The sequence below is a fragment of the Esox lucius genome, chromosome 14 (assembly GCF_011004845.1).
Source record: "Esox lucius isolate fEsoLuc1 chromosome 14, fEsoLuc1.pri, whole genome shotgun sequence".
Taxonomy (NCBI): Eukaryota; Metazoa; Chordata; class Actinopteri; order Esociformes; family Esocidae; genus Esox; species Esox lucius.
The window spans coordinates 13,731,190-13,748,648 of NC_047582.1; the positions used below are offsets into that span (position 1 = coordinate 13,731,190).

A 17,459-nucleotide genomic window follows, 5' to 3' on the forward strand; every position below is an offset into this window, starting at 1 on the left:
AGTTGTTCTAACTTGGTAAAACACATAAGTGTTTTGTAAAAGCACTTTGTGACAACTGCTGATGTAAAAAGGGCTTTATAAATAAATTTGATTGATTGATTGATTGTTGAAACGTACAGAAATAAAAGGTGAAAACTCTTGTCTCATATTCATCTTTTAATCATATTCATATACATGGCACAAATTGCAATTTTGACTTAATTGTCCCACTACTTATGGAGGGAACTGTATATGGATCACAAAAGGGTTGTACTTGCGAACAAAAGAAGTTAGCCTATTGAAAACAACCCTTTTGGAACATGTTTGTTTCTAAAAGAGTGTGGTGTTTCAATGTGTTATCTATTATTACAGAAATCACAAATCCCCAAAAGAATATAAACAAAATGATTACAGACTGAAGTAAAGACTGGAAAAACAACATGGGCTTTACATCAGGCTGGAACCTAGACCCTATGGATAAGATAAGCAGAAACCCTCAGAGTGAGTGAGGAGTTTCATTAAATAAGAGCCACTTTCAAATACATTATTTGAAATTATTGATTTGTATAGCCTGCAATGTCAAGAGCAACAAAGAAAATGGAGCAACAGTGTTTAGATTATGTTACCAGGCCAGATACATGTCCAAGTCGCAGGTATTGATCCTCAAAGTAATCTTAACTTTTCAATACATGGGCCAACATGTCAGTAAAATTATATCATGGCTTATGCCCTAATTAGATCATGTCACCAGAAAAAGTGGAAATGAATTTGAATTTGAAATAATCTGCTTAAATTCAGAGTGATTGCACCAAGTGAAGTCAGTTAATTTGATTGAGCACATGAATGTCTTGGTTACAATTATTCTGCAAGCAAACACTATTACAAACAGGAAATTCTAGCACTGTGTACATGGACAGCAAATGTGCAATACTTTAACTACAGAAATCCACTCAAGTATGTGAATGACAAAAAAAATATGTTACCTGGATCTCTCTTGCGTGGTATATGATAATCAGACCAAGAAGTATGATTGTAGAAAGGCTTATCAGGCATTTTAGAGCTAATGAATACAAGGACTCCTGTGAAAACAAAAAGAACAATAATACGACAATACAAAATGCATTTATGCAACAGAGAGTACTAATAAAAATAAAGAATTCCATTTCATCACTATAAATAAACTATTATATAAGTATTGAACATAGAAATAAAACTTGATGTATTGAACTACATATGCACATCTGATGTGAATGATGGCATTCCCATCAGATGTGCATGTGTAGTTCAATACAGTACTATAGTGGTAAACCCTATCTTTAATGCTCTTAATGCTTAGGATACCAAGTGTTACTGCCGATGGATCTTGTCAGCCCACCTGGACTGAAAGAAAGAGCCTATCCTGCCATGCATGTGATGGCTGACTGCTTATGGGATAAGTCTCCAGTCTTCACTGTCTAAATATTTTATGTGTGAAGAAAACAAGACGGGTATGGCAACTAGTTTAGAACACTTTACTATAAAACTTGCCTGGTCAACTCAACATACCATTCATGTCAATAAATTATTTTGACCTACATGGACCTGCACGATTCACGGGATTGAGTTACGCACCTTTCCATAGGCTCCCCATGAGAGTTCAGTCTCTATAACCATAACAACGATCCCAAACATCCCAAAGATCAAAGCATAGTCACTGAGACGCTTCCTTTTCTCAAACAAGGCCCTTCTGTGTCCAAGCTTTTCCCCAATGTTCTGGTTCTTCTTTTTACCCGATTTACTGCCACTGTTGTTACATCCACCCCCTCCGTCTCCCGATGCATACGGCATCAGGGTGGTTGAATTGTTCTCCGGTTTAGAAGCTAGGTTGTCCGAAGCGTCGGCGGTGGAGATTGGTTGTAAAGGCTGGGACTCTGAATCAAACTCATGTAGGTTTCTGCGGGACGAGCTCAAGTTGCTCAGCGGCCGCATTACGCCGCCGTTGTATCTGCAGCTGCTCATGGCTATTTCGTTATACGAGTTACTCTCTTTGTGGCTGCTGCGCGGGCTGCCCCGCTGCGGATTGTGGCACTGCTGATGGTGATGATGTCTGGATGAACTACCATGACTGGAGGGCGTGAACTCACCAACGCTAAACTGACAACCTTGTCTTGAAGACGTTACAGATGGTGTCCTTAAAGTTCCTTGAGTGGTCGGCGACGTCCCACGAAAAACGAGGCTTTTCCTTGCATCAAAGGTACAGTTATTGCAGGTGCAGCATTGACGGCGCTGCTTAGTGAACCGTTCCTCTCGTCCGCAGTAGTGCTGGTACTTACAGTGATGCTGGAACTGCTGCTCTTGAAAGAAATCGTTCTGCAACTGCAATGGGGTTTCCATGTCAGTGCTGCTGTTTAAAGCAGCAGTCGGGTACCACCTTGCACCCGCGGAAGGGCGTTTGTGGTAGGTACAGGAGGACAACAACGGAGCAAGATTAGACCCATGTCGGCTCCTGTAGAATGTAAGTGATACCTCGGATTGGATAGACAGTACCCAAACAACTGTCTTGACGTCATTAAACAGGTTGCAATATATTTTCAAATATTCGTCTATGGGAGGCAGCCTAGCAAGTGAGTAGACAAAAACATGTCTTACAAGTGAGAGTGCTGAAGTGCCAGAAAGTCACGATAAGGACGAAAACAAGTGAATGTGAAATATTAGCTTACTGGCATTAATGTTCATGCATTTTAATTAATGTCGCAGATCAATATTAGTTACGGCTTACATTTTCGTATTGGGTAACTTTGGGAACCGAACCTTTAACACATACATTGCAAGTTCCATGCTTTAACAATTGAGCTACATGAATCCCTGTTCGTGTGTTTAGGGTAATTTACCATCTATCTAAAAACATTGACAAAACCACTCAAACTTGTGATATTTTGGTACATAAGGTATATTGAGTTGCCAACGAAAACTTGAATTAAACTCAGATACAAAATGAAGTGATACATTTCTTGCATTCATTATATGACAGCCAATGTAGCTGTCATGTAAGCCATACATTATATTGTAATTTTTTGAGTAATTTTTCTATAATCCAATATTATTTTCGTTAAAAACCTGCAATGCCTTTTATTAGCCTTCACTATTTTAAAAACATTGTGCTCAATATCCATCAATATAAGCTGCTGCATATGAACTGCTGCCGCATGGGTTTGCATCTAGCCCACTACTCATCTATAAAGCGTGCAAAATGCCTTAAAATACAGTATATACCCTCGGGCCAAATAATCGAGAAAACATAGTTTGTGAATTTCATCTATCCTAGCCTAGGCTACTACTGTAGCCTACTGATAGTACACCAGAGAATTGCTGGTAAATGGGCTCAATAGCAGCTGCATTGGCCACCGCAGTCCATAGCGCGTCACCGCTCTGTAAAATGTTTATGGTAAACGCACAACATCAGCACCATTGGGGGAAAAAACTTAAATACTCACCATAACGCATACCAATTTGTGTTTTACCTAATGAACAACGTCATTTTTTCTAAATCTTTGATTAATCAGCTACTGATAAAACTGGCTCACAATTCTAATAGGCACACCTTGTGTTGGAGATAATATATACTTTTCAAACAACTAAATCTTTCAAATGGCCAAGTGTACGATACTAGTAATAGTACTGTAAACTAATATTGAAAATGAATTGCAGTTACATTATTCAAGGTAAAATACATTCTTAATGGCGAAGGTAACCAGTCAAAACCACTGTATTTTATCAACAGTGACAGATTTAATTCACCTTCTTTCTGTGCGTCTTGGTTACATTCATGGTTCGCAGACCATGTGACTAGCAATCCAGCTATACTGAGGGCAGCAGTCTCAAACCTGAGATTGATGTGAACGCTGCTGGCGGGGTTATTAATGGACTGGAGGAGTTATGTCACCCGGAGGAAATATAGGCAACTGCTTGAAATTGAGCATCTGGGGAGCAATAAAGCAAAGCCCGAACCCAATCATCCACACGTCTCTGGTGCTGCTGCTACCACAAATTATCATACAATCAGAGTACTTTTTAAACCTCCAAAAACATTGTTCTATCAAAGTATATCCATCCATATCTACTAAATCTGAATCATGTCTGCTTGTTTATACTGTTTTATTAATAACTGTACAGTACCTGGTTCATAAATAAATGTTCAACCCATTTTAAATTGGGTAAAGAAGTCCTCTGCAGTTAAAAATGAACATACTACACTGAACGAAAATCTTGAAAGGACTGTTGCTGTCCAAGGTGCTGAAAAAAACAAGTTAATTTGTCAGTGTTATTTAATAGCTCTATGGTGTTGCCCCTTTAAATGATTTCTTTCTTCTTTTTTAACACGAGTTCGCAATGCGCACTTGTCTATGATTGGCTGCTATTCTGCCCACGTGCTGTTTTGGGAATTCAGCGCATGTTAGCTAGTTAGCTTTTTGCAGTGATATTTGACGAAGCGTTCTTGTATAAATTAAACTGTAAAAGAGAGTACGTTTGATTTTCAGAATGTAGGTAGCTAAATGCAACTGGTAAAATAATTCACGGGCATGGTACAAAACGAATGCATTAGCGTCGTTTAGCAGCACCATCAGCGTCCATAAATGGAATGCAAGATAGCTAACTTTGTGAGATAGCTAGCTAATCAACGTAAATCGAAAACAATAGGTTTAACATTTCACATGACATCTTCTCTGGCGAGGAGTTTATTTGCTAGCTATGCTGCAATTCTTACTAACGGTCACGTTGACCGGCGTATTTGAACGATGATGTTCCACTAAACACATCTGTATATGCCATAAGCTGCAGTTACTGTGTTTAATTGCTATGAGCGCATTTTAAGAAGGATATGATAGCAGGGAGCTAACTCGAAGAATCTTGCAATGATGAGGAGTCAACGAAGATATATTAAACATAGCTCAGTCTCTTTGAATGAAGATCTCAAGGGGCAACAAACACATGGTAATGGAGCACAGACTTAAATAGTGGCTACATAAACTACGTTTACACGTCATCAGTACTTTTTTACGCCCTGGAACGTATACATATATGTATATACTACGTGTGTGTAAAACAAACATGCCACTCGAACATGAAGAATGTATCACTTTTGATCTATTCATGGGATTTCTACTGAAATGTTTAGAGGACCTGAAAGTTCTGGCATCACTATTGGATCAATGTTAAAGTCATCCAGCATTTCATTGCAGTCTACTGGGTGGGACATACAACTTCATTGGTTGACTCTTCCTGTTTGGTCATGTGATCACAGATTCCATCAGGAAAGATCAGCAAAATAATTATACTGAAATGTACAACTTCAAGATGGAAATGGTTTTAATGGTGCAGCCAATACTGGTACAGACATTACATTTTCAGGGATACACAGGAGAGACATCTTTCCCTATCTGATGGGGATTGACATAGAGGCCTCTAGTGGCCAAAAGGCTGTTTTAGCATGGGCAGTGTGAGGGCTTCCACCATTTTAATGGAGTCAACTGGGTGTGACTTCCAACTTCATTGGCTGACCTGCCAGATGACCCTGTTGAAATCATGTCCAACTGGGTCATTACAAGGGATATTCCAAATGAAGATTGGCTCAGTGGCTCTGCCTGCGGGCTAACTAACACTTTAATGGGAACTACACTTTCATTCTCTATGGCATGATACCAGACAATGTAAAACCAAACCAAAATGTGGCAAAAATACAACACCTTGCCTTTGAATAATTGACATGCCTACCCTGTCCTCACAGTGAAACCCCTGTGTGTTGAGTGTTTTCGCTTTGACGTTTTTACTTACAGAGACAGTTGTCCCGGAAACCCCAGAGCAGCTGCGTCCCCCGGGGCCCGGCTCAGAGAGAGACTTCATTGACACGGTGGTGCTAGACACTGACTCAGAGGATGAGATATCTGGATCCTCCATGATGGTGTCAGGGAAGTAAGTTAGCTGCTGCCAAACCCATCAAAACAACTTCGGACCAGTAGTTCCCAATGTCGGTCCTTGTATCCACCCAACAACTCACATTTGTGTTGGAGCTCAAGCCAAATTCAACTAATTCAGGGCCTGATACTTAGTTTACTAAGTGGAATCAGGTGTGCTTGTCCAGGACTACAATATAGACATGAGGAAGTCAGTTGTTTAATAACCATTTTACTCAGGTTCACCGGCCACAGTTCATGTGCCTTCAACACAAGGCCACGCACAGGTTCATGAATAGTTAGGGGGATTGGTGGAACTGACTGGTGACTTCGTAGACAGGTGGATATAGTCGTGCCGTTCACATTATACACATGAATTAATCAGTATTGGGATGACATTTTATGGCATGATTATTGGTGATTAACTAATGCTCTTATGTTTTATTTGATAAAGCAGTCTGAAAAATGAACCAGTGACGGGCACAGTGATCATTTTATCAGATGAAGAGGAAGAAGAGGTGGAGATGAAAGGTACTCTGCAGAAGAATGCTGCGGAACTCCCACAAACCCAACCAGGAATTCAAGGTCAGCGTTATTAACAGCATCTCTGGCGTGGAAACACTTCCTGTTGCATGATTCTATTCACGACAATGCAATTGTATTGGATTGTGCTGAATCATATTCTGCAGCCAGCTTTCTGATTGACATCAAGCGGTTGTTTGAGTATAAGAGTTGTGATTGGTTGAGACGCGTTCTGCCTAAGCCGTGCTAAACGATCCCTGGAGTTTCTATTCGTAGCGACAGAAACCGGAGACAGTGTGGTGCTGCGGTGATATGCCCTATTAATGTCCTGGTTTAGACCCGGTCCGTAAGAGGAGACTAGAGGTGTGTGACAGCTCTCAAGGGAGTGAGGCATCCAACTGCAGCAAGAAACCAGCCGTCCAGGAAGATTCAGTGGTGAGTCTGCCTGTCTTCACTTCTATCCCTCCTCCAGCCACCCTGAAACCAGACCGGTGGGAGGAGGAGGAGAGGGGGGGTCATGCTCAGTTTATCCCTGACACATGAGTCATCTGTGTTGAGTTGGAGATTTACTGAAACCATTTGCCTTAAGTGCCCCGCTCAAGGGCACCTGAAAATCTGACCCGCAGGTTACAAGGTTGCATCTCAGACGAAGACACTGTACTAGAGCCCATTAAAGGGCATCGGATGCTCCCGCTCTGTTTGTACTTGACTTTAATTGGGTCGCTGTGTTTCTGTACCACCAGACAGACGACTCTGAGAATGAGGGTCCGGAGCCCTGCTGGAAGAGTCAGGAGAACATGGTGAGGAAGCTGCAGGATCAGTTTCCCCATCTGGTCAAAGAGGTGAGGCTCCTGTTGGGTGTAGAGTCCCACCACAGCTTTGTCTGGCAACGGGAGGCATCAGTGTGAAGATTCATCACTCCATAGTGTTGCGTGGAATTGTCTGTCCGACAGTAGACAAAGACTCTGCCGGCGAAATGCCCTGTGTTATTTTCCCTGCAGTTCTACAACACTTCCATCATATCCCTAGATGGTGGCAAATGCTTTGCCCAAAACTGAAATCAAGGTGGGGCTATGAATCGGTTTCGGTCCATTTGTTAGTGCATCTGATAGTCACAAGCAGTATCTCCGACACTGCTGGTGCGATTTTAACTAAACCTGGAGGAATGTGTCTTCTTATGGACATTCAGCATTTCCAAATGTACTAAGACTGGAGGGATACACTCGATATCCAGTTCTTTAGGTACACCACATCACCAAAAGGGATTGTTAGTACAGTCATTGAGAGATATTTTGATCAATAAAGCTGCCATCTCCTTATTCTGCAAGACATGGCCACATGACTCCCTTGCCTGTAGTTGCAAACCATTTTCCTGAATACCTAATCAACTGGCTACTATCAATATAATTGAGCTAAAGGATGCCAGTGCAATATTTGTTGGGGAGAACATCAGATACATTAGAGAAAGCTGAATAAACGGTTAGGTCCGGCCTTAAGGTGCAGTCTCTCAGCTTTAATTTCAGGGTATTCACAACAGATTGTAGGACGGGTTTAAGAATTACAGCTCTTTAATGTCTCTCTTTTTATATAATATCTAGCTCTTTAATTACAGCTCTTTTTCAAGGGACCAAAAGTAATTGGACAATTGACTCAAAAGCTGTTTCATGGACAGGTGTGGGCTATTCCTTCGTTATTTCTTCATCAATAATGCAGGTAAAAGGTCTGGAGTTGATTCCAGATGTGGCATTTGCATTTGGAAGCTGTTTCTGTGAACCCACATCATGTGGTCAAAGGAGATCTCAATGCAAGTGAACCAGGCCATTCTTTGGCTGCAAAAAACAAAAGAATCAATCAGAGAGATTAGGATTTGGCCAAACATTAGGATTGGCCAAATCAACAGTTTGGTACATTCTGAGAAAAAAAGAATGCACTTGTGTGCTCTGCAACACAAAAAGTTCTGGATGTCCATGGAAGACAACAGTGGTGGATGATAGTAGGATCCTTTCCATGGTAAAGAAAAATCCCTTCACAACATCCAGCCAAGTGAAGAACACTCTCCAGGAGGTATACATATCATTATCCAAGTCTACCATAAACAGAAGACTTCACAAGAGCAAATACAGAGGGTTCACCACAAGCTGGAAACCATTCATAAATCTCAAGAATAGAAAAGCCTGATTAGACTTTGCCAAAAAACATCTAAAAAAGCCAGGCCAGGTCTGGAACAGCATTCTGTGGACAGATTCAACTAAGATCAACCTGAATCAGAATGATGGGAAGAAAAAGTATGGAGAAGGCTTGGAACAGCTCATGATCCGAAGCATACCACATCTTCTATAAAACACAGTGGAGGCAGTGTGATGCCATGGCCATGTATGGCTTCCAATGGCACTGGGTCACTAGTGTTTATTGATGATGTGACAGAAGACAGAAACAGCCAAATGAATTCGGAAGTATATAGGGATATATTGTCTGCTCAGATTTAGCCAAATTCAGCAAAGTTGACTGGGCGGTACATCACTTTTTTACAGAGGAAGAAACCCAGCCTTTGTTCATGTCCATGTGTTCCAGACCTCAAGCCGTCATTGCCTGCAAAGGATTCTTGACAAAGTATTGAAAATGAACATTTTATTTCTGATTGTCCAATTACTTTTGAGCCCCTGAAATAAGGGGTCTGTGTATGAAAATGGTTGCAATTCCTAAACATTTCATATGATGTTTTTGTTCAACCCCTTGAATTAAAACTGAAAGTCTGCACTTCAATTGCATTGCGGTTGTTTAATTTCAAATCCATTGTGGTGGAATATAGAGCCAGAATTATGAATTGTGTCAGTGTCCAAATATTTCTGGACCAAACTGCATCTAACTGACGCTCGCCTTGGAATGCTGTGGTCTTTAATGTATTTTTGAAACCGGCAACCAAAGAGTTTCCTTTTTTTTTTTTTTCCTGTTATTTTCTTCCTGTACTTTATTGGAAAGGAAATTGGGTAAATATGGAGAGAGTTTTTGCAGATAGAGCAGTGGGCTGGATTTGAACCCATCCTGAGTTGTGAGAGTGAGACGTCTCGCTGACAATGTTTTCCGGTCAGGGGAAGGCCCTGCGTGCATCAGCCAATTACTACATGGCACATCAACAACAGTGTCATCGTCTGATTTATTGCTATTACGTATGATGTGGTTAGCTGATATGAAACGACCAACTGGGGCATTGTGATATCTGTCAACGCCTGTTATCTGGCCTGGTGACGGTTGCATACATTTGCTTTGGAACCGGGCTGCATCCTGGGCGTGTGCAAGGTGGCCCGTTCTAAGCCAGCGGGGAGGCTGGCACGATAGTACCATCTGGAGTAATGAGTAGGATCGGTGTCAAAGCTGACTGATTGCTTTTGATGAAAAGGCTTTATCTGCCTTCCCAATGAAAAACTCCCAAGGATGCACGCCGTGCCCTGTTGACAACATGACTGAGTAGCACAGATTACGGTTTGGTCTAAGGAGGGTGCTCCTTCCTCCCTGCTTTTGACAGACTACACTGGGGCAGTTGCCCAAGAGTTCAGATTTCTACTGATTCAAACATGTCTTGGAGGCAGATCTGCACTGAAGGCAGAAATGAGTGAGAACTGCCTCACTAATCAGAACAGACGGGCTCCTCCCTGATGTAAATAGAATGATGCCGTGTCTCTGAATCTCTGTCGACAAATATTTTGCAGCCTTGTTGGATATTGGTGAGAAATCGCTCTAACTTTGAATACAAACAATTAATATACAGCACAAGGTATGTGGTTGTTCATGCCTGTGTCTGATGGTGTTGTCCTGCTTACACACAGGAGCTGAGAGAAGTGCTTCTGAAACATGACTGGCAGTTGGAGGACACCCTGGAAGCACTGCGCATGTTCTCAGAGGAGGGTGAGGGCAACAACATCGATTTGTTGGTTTTTAGTCATTGAAAACATATTTGAGGTAACGGGTGGGCCCACGTCACTCCCAGGAGCTGCAGACTGATTGTTTCCTTCCTCAGGGGAGAGCCTCAGTCGGGGAGACACCCCATCGTCGTCGTCAGCTAGTTCTGCCCCCCAAACCACAGCACGTCCGCCAGCAGCAAAGCCTCCTGGTTGCCATCCATCACCACCTCACAAGCCTGTCAATGGGACCGGCGATAAGGGCACGAACAGGCGGATCAAAGAAGCCGACAGGAGACGGTGGATTCCGGAGCCGGGCACCAGCTCTGAGGACGTCTCCAGCGATGACTTGGAGTCCGCCGAGGGCGTGGAGCTCAACTGGGAGGACTCGGCCTCGGATCAGGAGGTCGGACCGGGGTCTACTGTGAAAGGCCAGATCCTCAAGTTCTTTCAGGAGGCGTCGCTGGACGAGCTGTCTCTCATCTCCGGCTGCTCGGTGAAGAAGGCCCAGAAGGTTGTCGAGCTGCGGCCGTTCGACGAATGGGAGGATCTGGTGGGTAGCACGAGCACGCTTCTGTCGTTGTCACAGTGTTCACCGTGTTGCCGTGCCCTCCACGGGTTCCAGTTGGAGTCTGGCGTTGATCGGCTCACCTGCGTGAGTCGTGTTCCTCCAGGTGGCCGCTCTGGACAGAGGGAACGGCCTCTCAGCTGAGCTGTTGCAAGGCTGCCGCGTGGTCCTCAGGGGACGGGACGTGGTGCGCTGCCTGATGACCAAGTGTGAGAACATCACCAGCAAGATGATGCAGGATGTCGCCCAGGTGATGGAGAGGGACACAGGCTCCCAGAAACAGCCCGAGATCCTCAACAGCAAGTGGGTTCAGCTGCCGTTTGATACCAGTCTCACCGACACACGTTAGAATAGTTCTGGAAAATAAACCCAGGCTGGCTCGTTTTTCTTTTTTGTCCTTACCGAATGCCCTCTGTTACTGACGTTCTCCAGGTTCCAGTTAAAACCCTATCAGCTGGTTGGTCAAAACTGGCTGACTCTGCTGTATCAGAACAACCTGAGTGGAATCCTCGCTGACGAAATGGTGAGTTGTTATTCCTGACCAGTCTCCCGACAGCTCCCAGTGAGACTCCGTAGCGCACAAGACAACAGATGCAATCCTCTGTTAATGTGATTGGGAAGCAGGTGTCTTTCTGTTGTCGTGCTGCTGTAGTCTCAGCAGAGCTTTTAATGCTTTATTTCTCCCCACGGTTGGCAGGGTTTGGGAAAGACCATTCAGGCCATCTCGTTCCTGGCCAGCCTGTACGAGGAGGGCAATATGGGCCCCCACCTCCTCATAGTACCAGCCTCCACAATAGGTAGACCTCTGGGAACTGGGCCGCACACAGTTCCCACAGTTTTCTTTTTCTTTTTGTAGTCCGTTCACGTCCTTAACAGACTTTGCTTTTCTCTTTTGTAGATAATTGGGTGCGGGAGCTGAATCTGTGGTGCCCCAGGCTCCAGGTCCTGCTGTATTATGGTAAGGGACTTTTAGGATGTTTTAATCCTTGTGTGATGTGTGACCCATTATCGTACTGAAGCTGTTGGGGTTCAGGCTTAATGTACAGCTGTCATGGTACAAGCTTAAGGATTATGTATTGGAAAGACTATAACCTCATGGTTTAAGGTGTATGTGTGTGTGTGTTTGTGTTTAGGGTCAGTGGAGGATCGTAGGTTCCTTCGGTATGATATTCTAAACAAACAGGTTGACTACAACATAATAATTTCCACGTAAGTCTTTATATTATTATTATTTTTTTAATATATATATATATATATATTTGGGAGGATATATTTATTGACGAAGTGGGAAAGATAGAGGAGATAGTGTGCTGAATAATAGCAGGCTGGAAAGAGGTATTTATGCACCAGAGGCAGTGTCTTAGACACCCTATGCCACACACAATCGAGTCTCCATGAATGACTGCTATGTGACCAAACACACACTTGGACTTGGAGGCTAGTGGGTTACTTCCTGTCCTTCGGTGCTGGCTAACTGCAGCAGAATTAGGGGAGATCTTGTCAAAGTGTCCACCGCCTAAGTCACCCCAGCCAAGATTCTGCCAACACTCCAATAATGAAAATAAATTCAGCGTTTGACTGAACCTGAAAAGGTCCTTGTACGTGGAATCTGTGACTCATTCATTATTCATTGTAATCAAGCGGTTGCCTCAGAGACTACTTGTGAGGACTTTGGGGGTTTGGCACAGCTCCTTGAACTGCTCTCTGTCTGCTGCCAGGTACGCTCAGACCATCGGCAACGACAACGACCGCAGCCTGTTCCGAAAGCTCAAGCTGGAGTACGCCGTGTTTGACGAGGGCCACATGCTGAAGAACATGAGCTCGCTGCGCTACCGCCACCTCATGGCCATCAATGTCAGTGCACTGCAGGGGAGAGGAGGGACTTTCATTGGTCACCTTGGTTGATAACAGGCATTATTGATTTGGTGCGATAACGATTTTGAGATAAGCGTTAACCTCAGCCTCTGAACAGCTTCCCGTCCTTCCCGAAACACTCTGTTGTTTACCTCCAGCGAGTGACCACACGGTTTTCCTGGTCGCTGCGGTGTATTCTGTCAAATTGTGCAAGAGGCTGCATGGTTAAGCTAGATAGATGCATGATGTACAGAATAAATCACATTTTGGTTTGTGATCAGGCCAAGTACCGTCTGCTGCTGACTGGGACGCCAGTGCAGAACAACCTCCTGGAGCTCATGTCCTTGCTCAACTTCATCATGCCTCACATGTTCTCCAGCAGCACTGCGCAGCTCGCCAACATGTTTGCCGCGGTGAGACTACAACACTCCACACACACACACACACACACACACACACACCCTGCTTAACACGCGGCCAGCCGGACTCATCCAGCAAAAAGGTCTAGCGGAAGTAGATCCGCTGACCGTGCCGTTTTCCTGATTGAATCTTTCTTTCTTGTCAGAAATCCTCAGAGGAGCAGAGCAGCTTTGAGATGGAGAGGATTGCTCATGCCAAACTGATCATGAAACCCTTCATCCTCAGACGCGTCAAGAGCGAGGTAGACAACAGCGCGGTCTAAATGAATGGCCTCGTACGAATTACCGTTATGACTTGGGACAGCGATATACCCTCAACCACTTATTGTACGTTGTTTTCACTGGGATACCTTCTAAGGGGCAAATCCTAATGTAATGTTATATTTTCCCTCAGTTTTCTGTTAACTTCAATGACGCAAAACAAAATTCCATTGAAGTCGACATTAGTGTTCTCTTCAAAAGGGGCATTTCCGTGACGTGTCTGGACTGAATGTTATCTCTGCCTCAGGTGCTGAAGCAGCTCCCGGCCAAAGAGCAAAAGGTGGAGTTCTGTACCATGAGTGACACACAGCAGCAGCTCTACAACGCCTTGATGCAGAAGCTCAAGGGATCGGCCAATGGAGAGAGTACGCTGCAGTGGGCCGGGCATCGGCCTGATGTGAAAGTGATGATAACAGAAATGAGAAGTGACGTTTTTGGGTGGATTGATGGGCTGATTTAAAAAGCGTATATCCTGTGTCGTCCCCAGAGAGAGAACTGGCCAATGTTATGATGCAGTTGAGGAAGATGGCTAATCATCCGCTGCTACACCGTCAACATTATACCACCACCAAACTGGCGGACATGAGTCGACTCATGCTCAAGGTCAGACCCACTTCCTGGCATTTTTAAGAGAACGATTACCAATGCTGGTACATGCGTTCATAGCCGTTTGTTGACGCTCTACTCACCAATGCAATCGCTGTTACTTCCAGTGGCTACCACTGTAAACGCTGTTACTTCCAGTGGCTACCACTGTAATCGCTGTTACTTCCAGTGGCTACCACTGTAATCGCTGTTACTTCCAGTGGCTACCACTGTAATCGCTGTCACTTCCAGTGGCTACCACTGTAATCGCTGTCACTTCCAGTGGCTACCACTGTAATCGCTGTTACTTCCAGTGGCTACCACTGTAATCGCTGTTACTTCCAGTCGCTACCACTGTAATGGCTGCTGTTTCCACTACGGTAGCTACTTTTGATTGGTCTGTTGGAAGCTAAGTGTATTATAGTGTGTTTTGGCCAGTCTGTGATTGAGTTCACTCAGCTGGACCCTTGACCCCTTCCGCCAGGAGCCGACCCACCGTGAAGCGGACCCGGCGCTGATCAGGGAGGACATGGAGGTAATGACAGACTTTGAGCTTCACCGACTCTGTCTGCAGTATCCATCCGTACAAGACTATCAGCTCGGCACAGACCTCCTCCTGGACTCAGGAAAACTCGTCCTCCTCACACAGCTTCTGACCTCTCTAAAAGAACAGGTAGGAATACCACAGTGGAAATGCAGCGGGGGTAGAACAGAGGAAGTGCATGGTCACGTCTCGTTCGTTGTGATCCAACTTGGGCCTTATTAATCTCCCTCCCTTGGGGCTTGTTCTTCCCCATTAAACCAGTCAGCCTTTTATTCCCCTGTCCCTCGTCCTTACTCTCAAGTACTATCACTCTTTCCTCGGCTCGCCCTCTTCAACATGCATTCTACCACGTGTCCCTGTTTTCATTAATGATGGGGATTTGTTTTGCCGGCAGGGGGACAGAGTGGTTCTGTTCAGCCAGTTCACCATGATGCTGGACATCCTAGAGGTGTTTCTGAAGCACGAGAAGCATCGCTACATTCGACTGGATGGATCAACGCCCATTTCTGACAGGTTTCTGTTATTCATCTCGCTCCCCTCGGTAGAAATTATATTTTAGATTGTAACGTATGACTTTATTTTAGAGTAAAATGTCCCTTTAAAAAATCATCTTCAGTCTTTACCTGTAAAAAAGGCTTATTTGGGGTTCCCTAGACCCCTGTAATGAGATGGACAAAGACCCCATTTCAAATGGGATTAAGGTGTATACATGTCTTAATCATTTTACTCTCATTATAACCTTACACTGGTTAAAAGGAACTAATTTACATGACTAATGCCAGACTAGTTAATATGAATGTATTCATTTAAACATACTCAATGTCAACGACTGGCATGACCGGTGGAATACTGCTTATGCACAGCATACAAATGTTTGGATGGAGGCCACCTTGCATTATGGGCCCTTCAACCTGTTCCTTCTCCCATCCTGTTGTAGAATTGTGCTGATTGACCAGTACAACACAGAGCTGGACATATTTGTGTTCTTGATGTCCACCAAGGCTGGAGGCCTGGGCATCAACCTGACCTCGGCCAATGTGGTCGTCCTGCATGACATCGACTGCAACCCCTACAATGACAAACAAGCAGAGGACCGCTGTCACCGTGTCGGACAGACAAGGTCAGTTTTGGGGGGGGGGGGGGGTGTTAAAACACATTTCCTGATGTTACCTGATGTTGCTCCTACAGTAGATGTGTGTGTGTGTTGTCTGTGTGTACATGACTCTGCAGTAAACCATCTGCCTCCTCTACATTGTAGGACTGTGAAGGTGATCAAGCTAATCAGTCGGGATTCCATAGAGGACAGCATGCTCCGCATCGGTCAGAAGAAACTCAAACTGGAGCAGGACATGACTGCCTCAGAGTACCAGGACGGTGAGCCCACTGCCCCAGCTACCTCACATCCACCACAACACACATCCTGCCAACACCGCAGCAGTCACTGTCTTGTAGATGGCCAAGGAACACACACACTGATAGTCCAGGTTTACATTACACGGGCTAACACTAGATGCATTCCCTTTGTCAGGAGATGAGGTACCAGAAGACATGGCTTCCCTTCTGAAGGCATCACTGGGGCTGTGAGGATGTATGCATTCGCCTGGAGGGGTCGTCAGTGTTGTGGATTGGCAAGCCCTTCCGAGACATGGAGCCCCACAGTTTTGCAAAGCAAGGACCATTTTTTGTTTTAAGTGAAACATTTTGGTTTTGAGAAAAACTGCCTCAGGGCAAGAGAGAACATTTGCCAGTTTATATCATTTGTCAATCTAACCACACATTTCGCCATGAAGCTGATAGGAAGTGATGCCGTTTAAAAGCTAGCTTCCTGCTTTGTAATTCAATGGTTTTTAATTGTCATTCCTGGCCATGTTCGCATTATGTGTCCTGTTATCTTCGCCATAATGTACAGTCAATGGCCAGTTTATCAGGTACACCTATCTAGTACCGTGGTCAGGCCCCCTGAGCATCCAGAACATTGTTCTTATGTGGATGCATTCTACAAGGTGTCAGAAACATTCCACTGGGATGTTGGGCTGTGCTTTTGACACAATAGAATAATTACTGCAGATCGGAAGGCAGTACAATCATGCTGCCAACAGCCAGTTTTTTTTCTCAACCCAAAGATGCTCAATTGGTTTGAATTCTGGGAACTCCCCAGGCCACTCAAGTAAAGTGACAGGATGCACGGAGTTGTGCATTCGGAGATGTCCTTCTGCACACCACTGTTATACTGGGTCATTAGAATTTACCAGTTTGTGGTCCGTCTGTCGGCTTGTCCAATTGTTGTCATTCTCCTTTGACTTGACTCATCAACAAGCAGTTTATGCCCAGACGATTGAAGCTGACAGGATGACTTGTTGAACTGTTGTTTGTGGACCATAAATACCCAGAAGGGTGGCGATTTCTTGAATACAGGAACAGGCATGCCTGGCGCTTGGTCGCTTTGGTCCCTCGTATTGTTCGTTATAACTTTCATCAAACCTTTACTGAATGCCTCGATGCCTGACTCACAGATGAGACTCACTGTCTGTGAGCCAATACATTTTTGTAATCGGGGTGGCACATCTAATAAACTGTTTAATGATGGTGGTTTATTTAATATTGCCTCATGTTTGGATCAAGGCCCTTTTGAGTTTTCTGATAACACATTTTTGAATAAAATATTGCTAAGCCGTGGTTTACTGTTGCGTTTGTTACCATGCATTTTACATTTTAGCCACTTTAACAGATGCTCTTATGCAGAGGGATAGAACTGAAAATGTGGATATGTTCATTATGTTATGATATTAATTATAATAGATTGATTTCTGTAAATACTGTTTGTAAAATGAATCTTCTGAGTGCCTAGGATGGTTTAGTTGTCTGCAGCATGGGCACTGGCCCACTGCCCTTTTAGCAGAA

At 44.2% G+C, this 17,459-nt stretch overlaps 2 protein-coding genes across 12 annotated transcripts in view; one reads left to right on the forward strand and one right to left on the reverse strand.

Moving 5' to 3' along the window:
• Positions 1 to 2,594, reverse strand: part of kcnn2 (potassium calcium-activated channel subfamily N member 2) — a 26,022-nt gene extending 23,428 nt beyond the window's left edge. For 2 of the 6 annotated variants that reach the window (XM_020053436.3, XM_020053435.3), the window contains exons 1-2: positions 1,591 to 2,594; positions 963 to 1,058 (exon numbers count right to left, since the gene is read on the reverse strand). In XM_020053436.3, coding sequence (XP_019908995.1) covers positions 963 to 1,058; positions 1,591 to 2,352 — 858 coding nt within the window. In that variant the 5' untranslated portion in view covers positions 2,353 to 2,594. The remainder of the gene's footprint in view (positions 1 to 962; positions 1,059 to 1,590) is intronic. The other 4 variants (XM_010877738.4, XM_010877740.5, XM_010877739.5 and 1 more) reach the window with 4 other exon arrangements.
• smarcad1b (SWI/SNF-related, matrix-associated actin-dependent regulator of chromatin, subfamily a, containing DEAD/H box 1 b) lies at positions 2,121 to 17,234 on the forward strand. 6 transcript variants are annotated; one of them, XM_010877745.3, is made up of 22 exons: positions 2,121 to 2,212; positions 5,793 to 5,928; positions 6,364 to 6,494; positions 6,769 to 6,866; positions 7,175 to 7,273; positions 10,256 to 10,334; positions 10,447 to 10,880; positions 11,002 to 11,198; positions 11,328 to 11,418; positions 11,593 to 11,692; positions 11,794 to 11,853; positions 12,029 to 12,104; positions 12,614 to 12,749; positions 13,031 to 13,162; positions 13,315 to 13,410; positions 13,677 to 13,794; positions 13,917 to 14,032; positions 14,499 to 14,687; positions 14,953 to 15,071; positions 15,496 to 15,678; positions 15,817 to 15,932; positions 16,087 to 17,234. In XM_010877745.3, exons 2-22 carry the CDS (start codon positions 5,912 to 5,914, stop codon positions 16,140 to 16,142), a joined length of 2,643 nt encoding a protein of 880 aa, XP_010876047.2. In that variant the 5' UTR covers positions 2,121 to 2,212; positions 5,793 to 5,911; the 3' UTR covers positions 16,143 to 17,234. The 6 variants fall into 6 exon arrangements, with proteins under 6 accessions (XP_010876047.2, XP_010876046.2, XP_010876043.2 ...); XM_010877744.4 differs by lacking the exon at positions 2,121 to 2,212 and adding an exon at positions 2,385 to 2,473; XM_010877741.4 differs by lacking the exon at positions 2,121 to 2,212 and adding an exon at positions 4,372 to 4,950.
• The last annotated feature ends 225 nt before the right edge of the window (positions 17,235 to 17,459 follow it).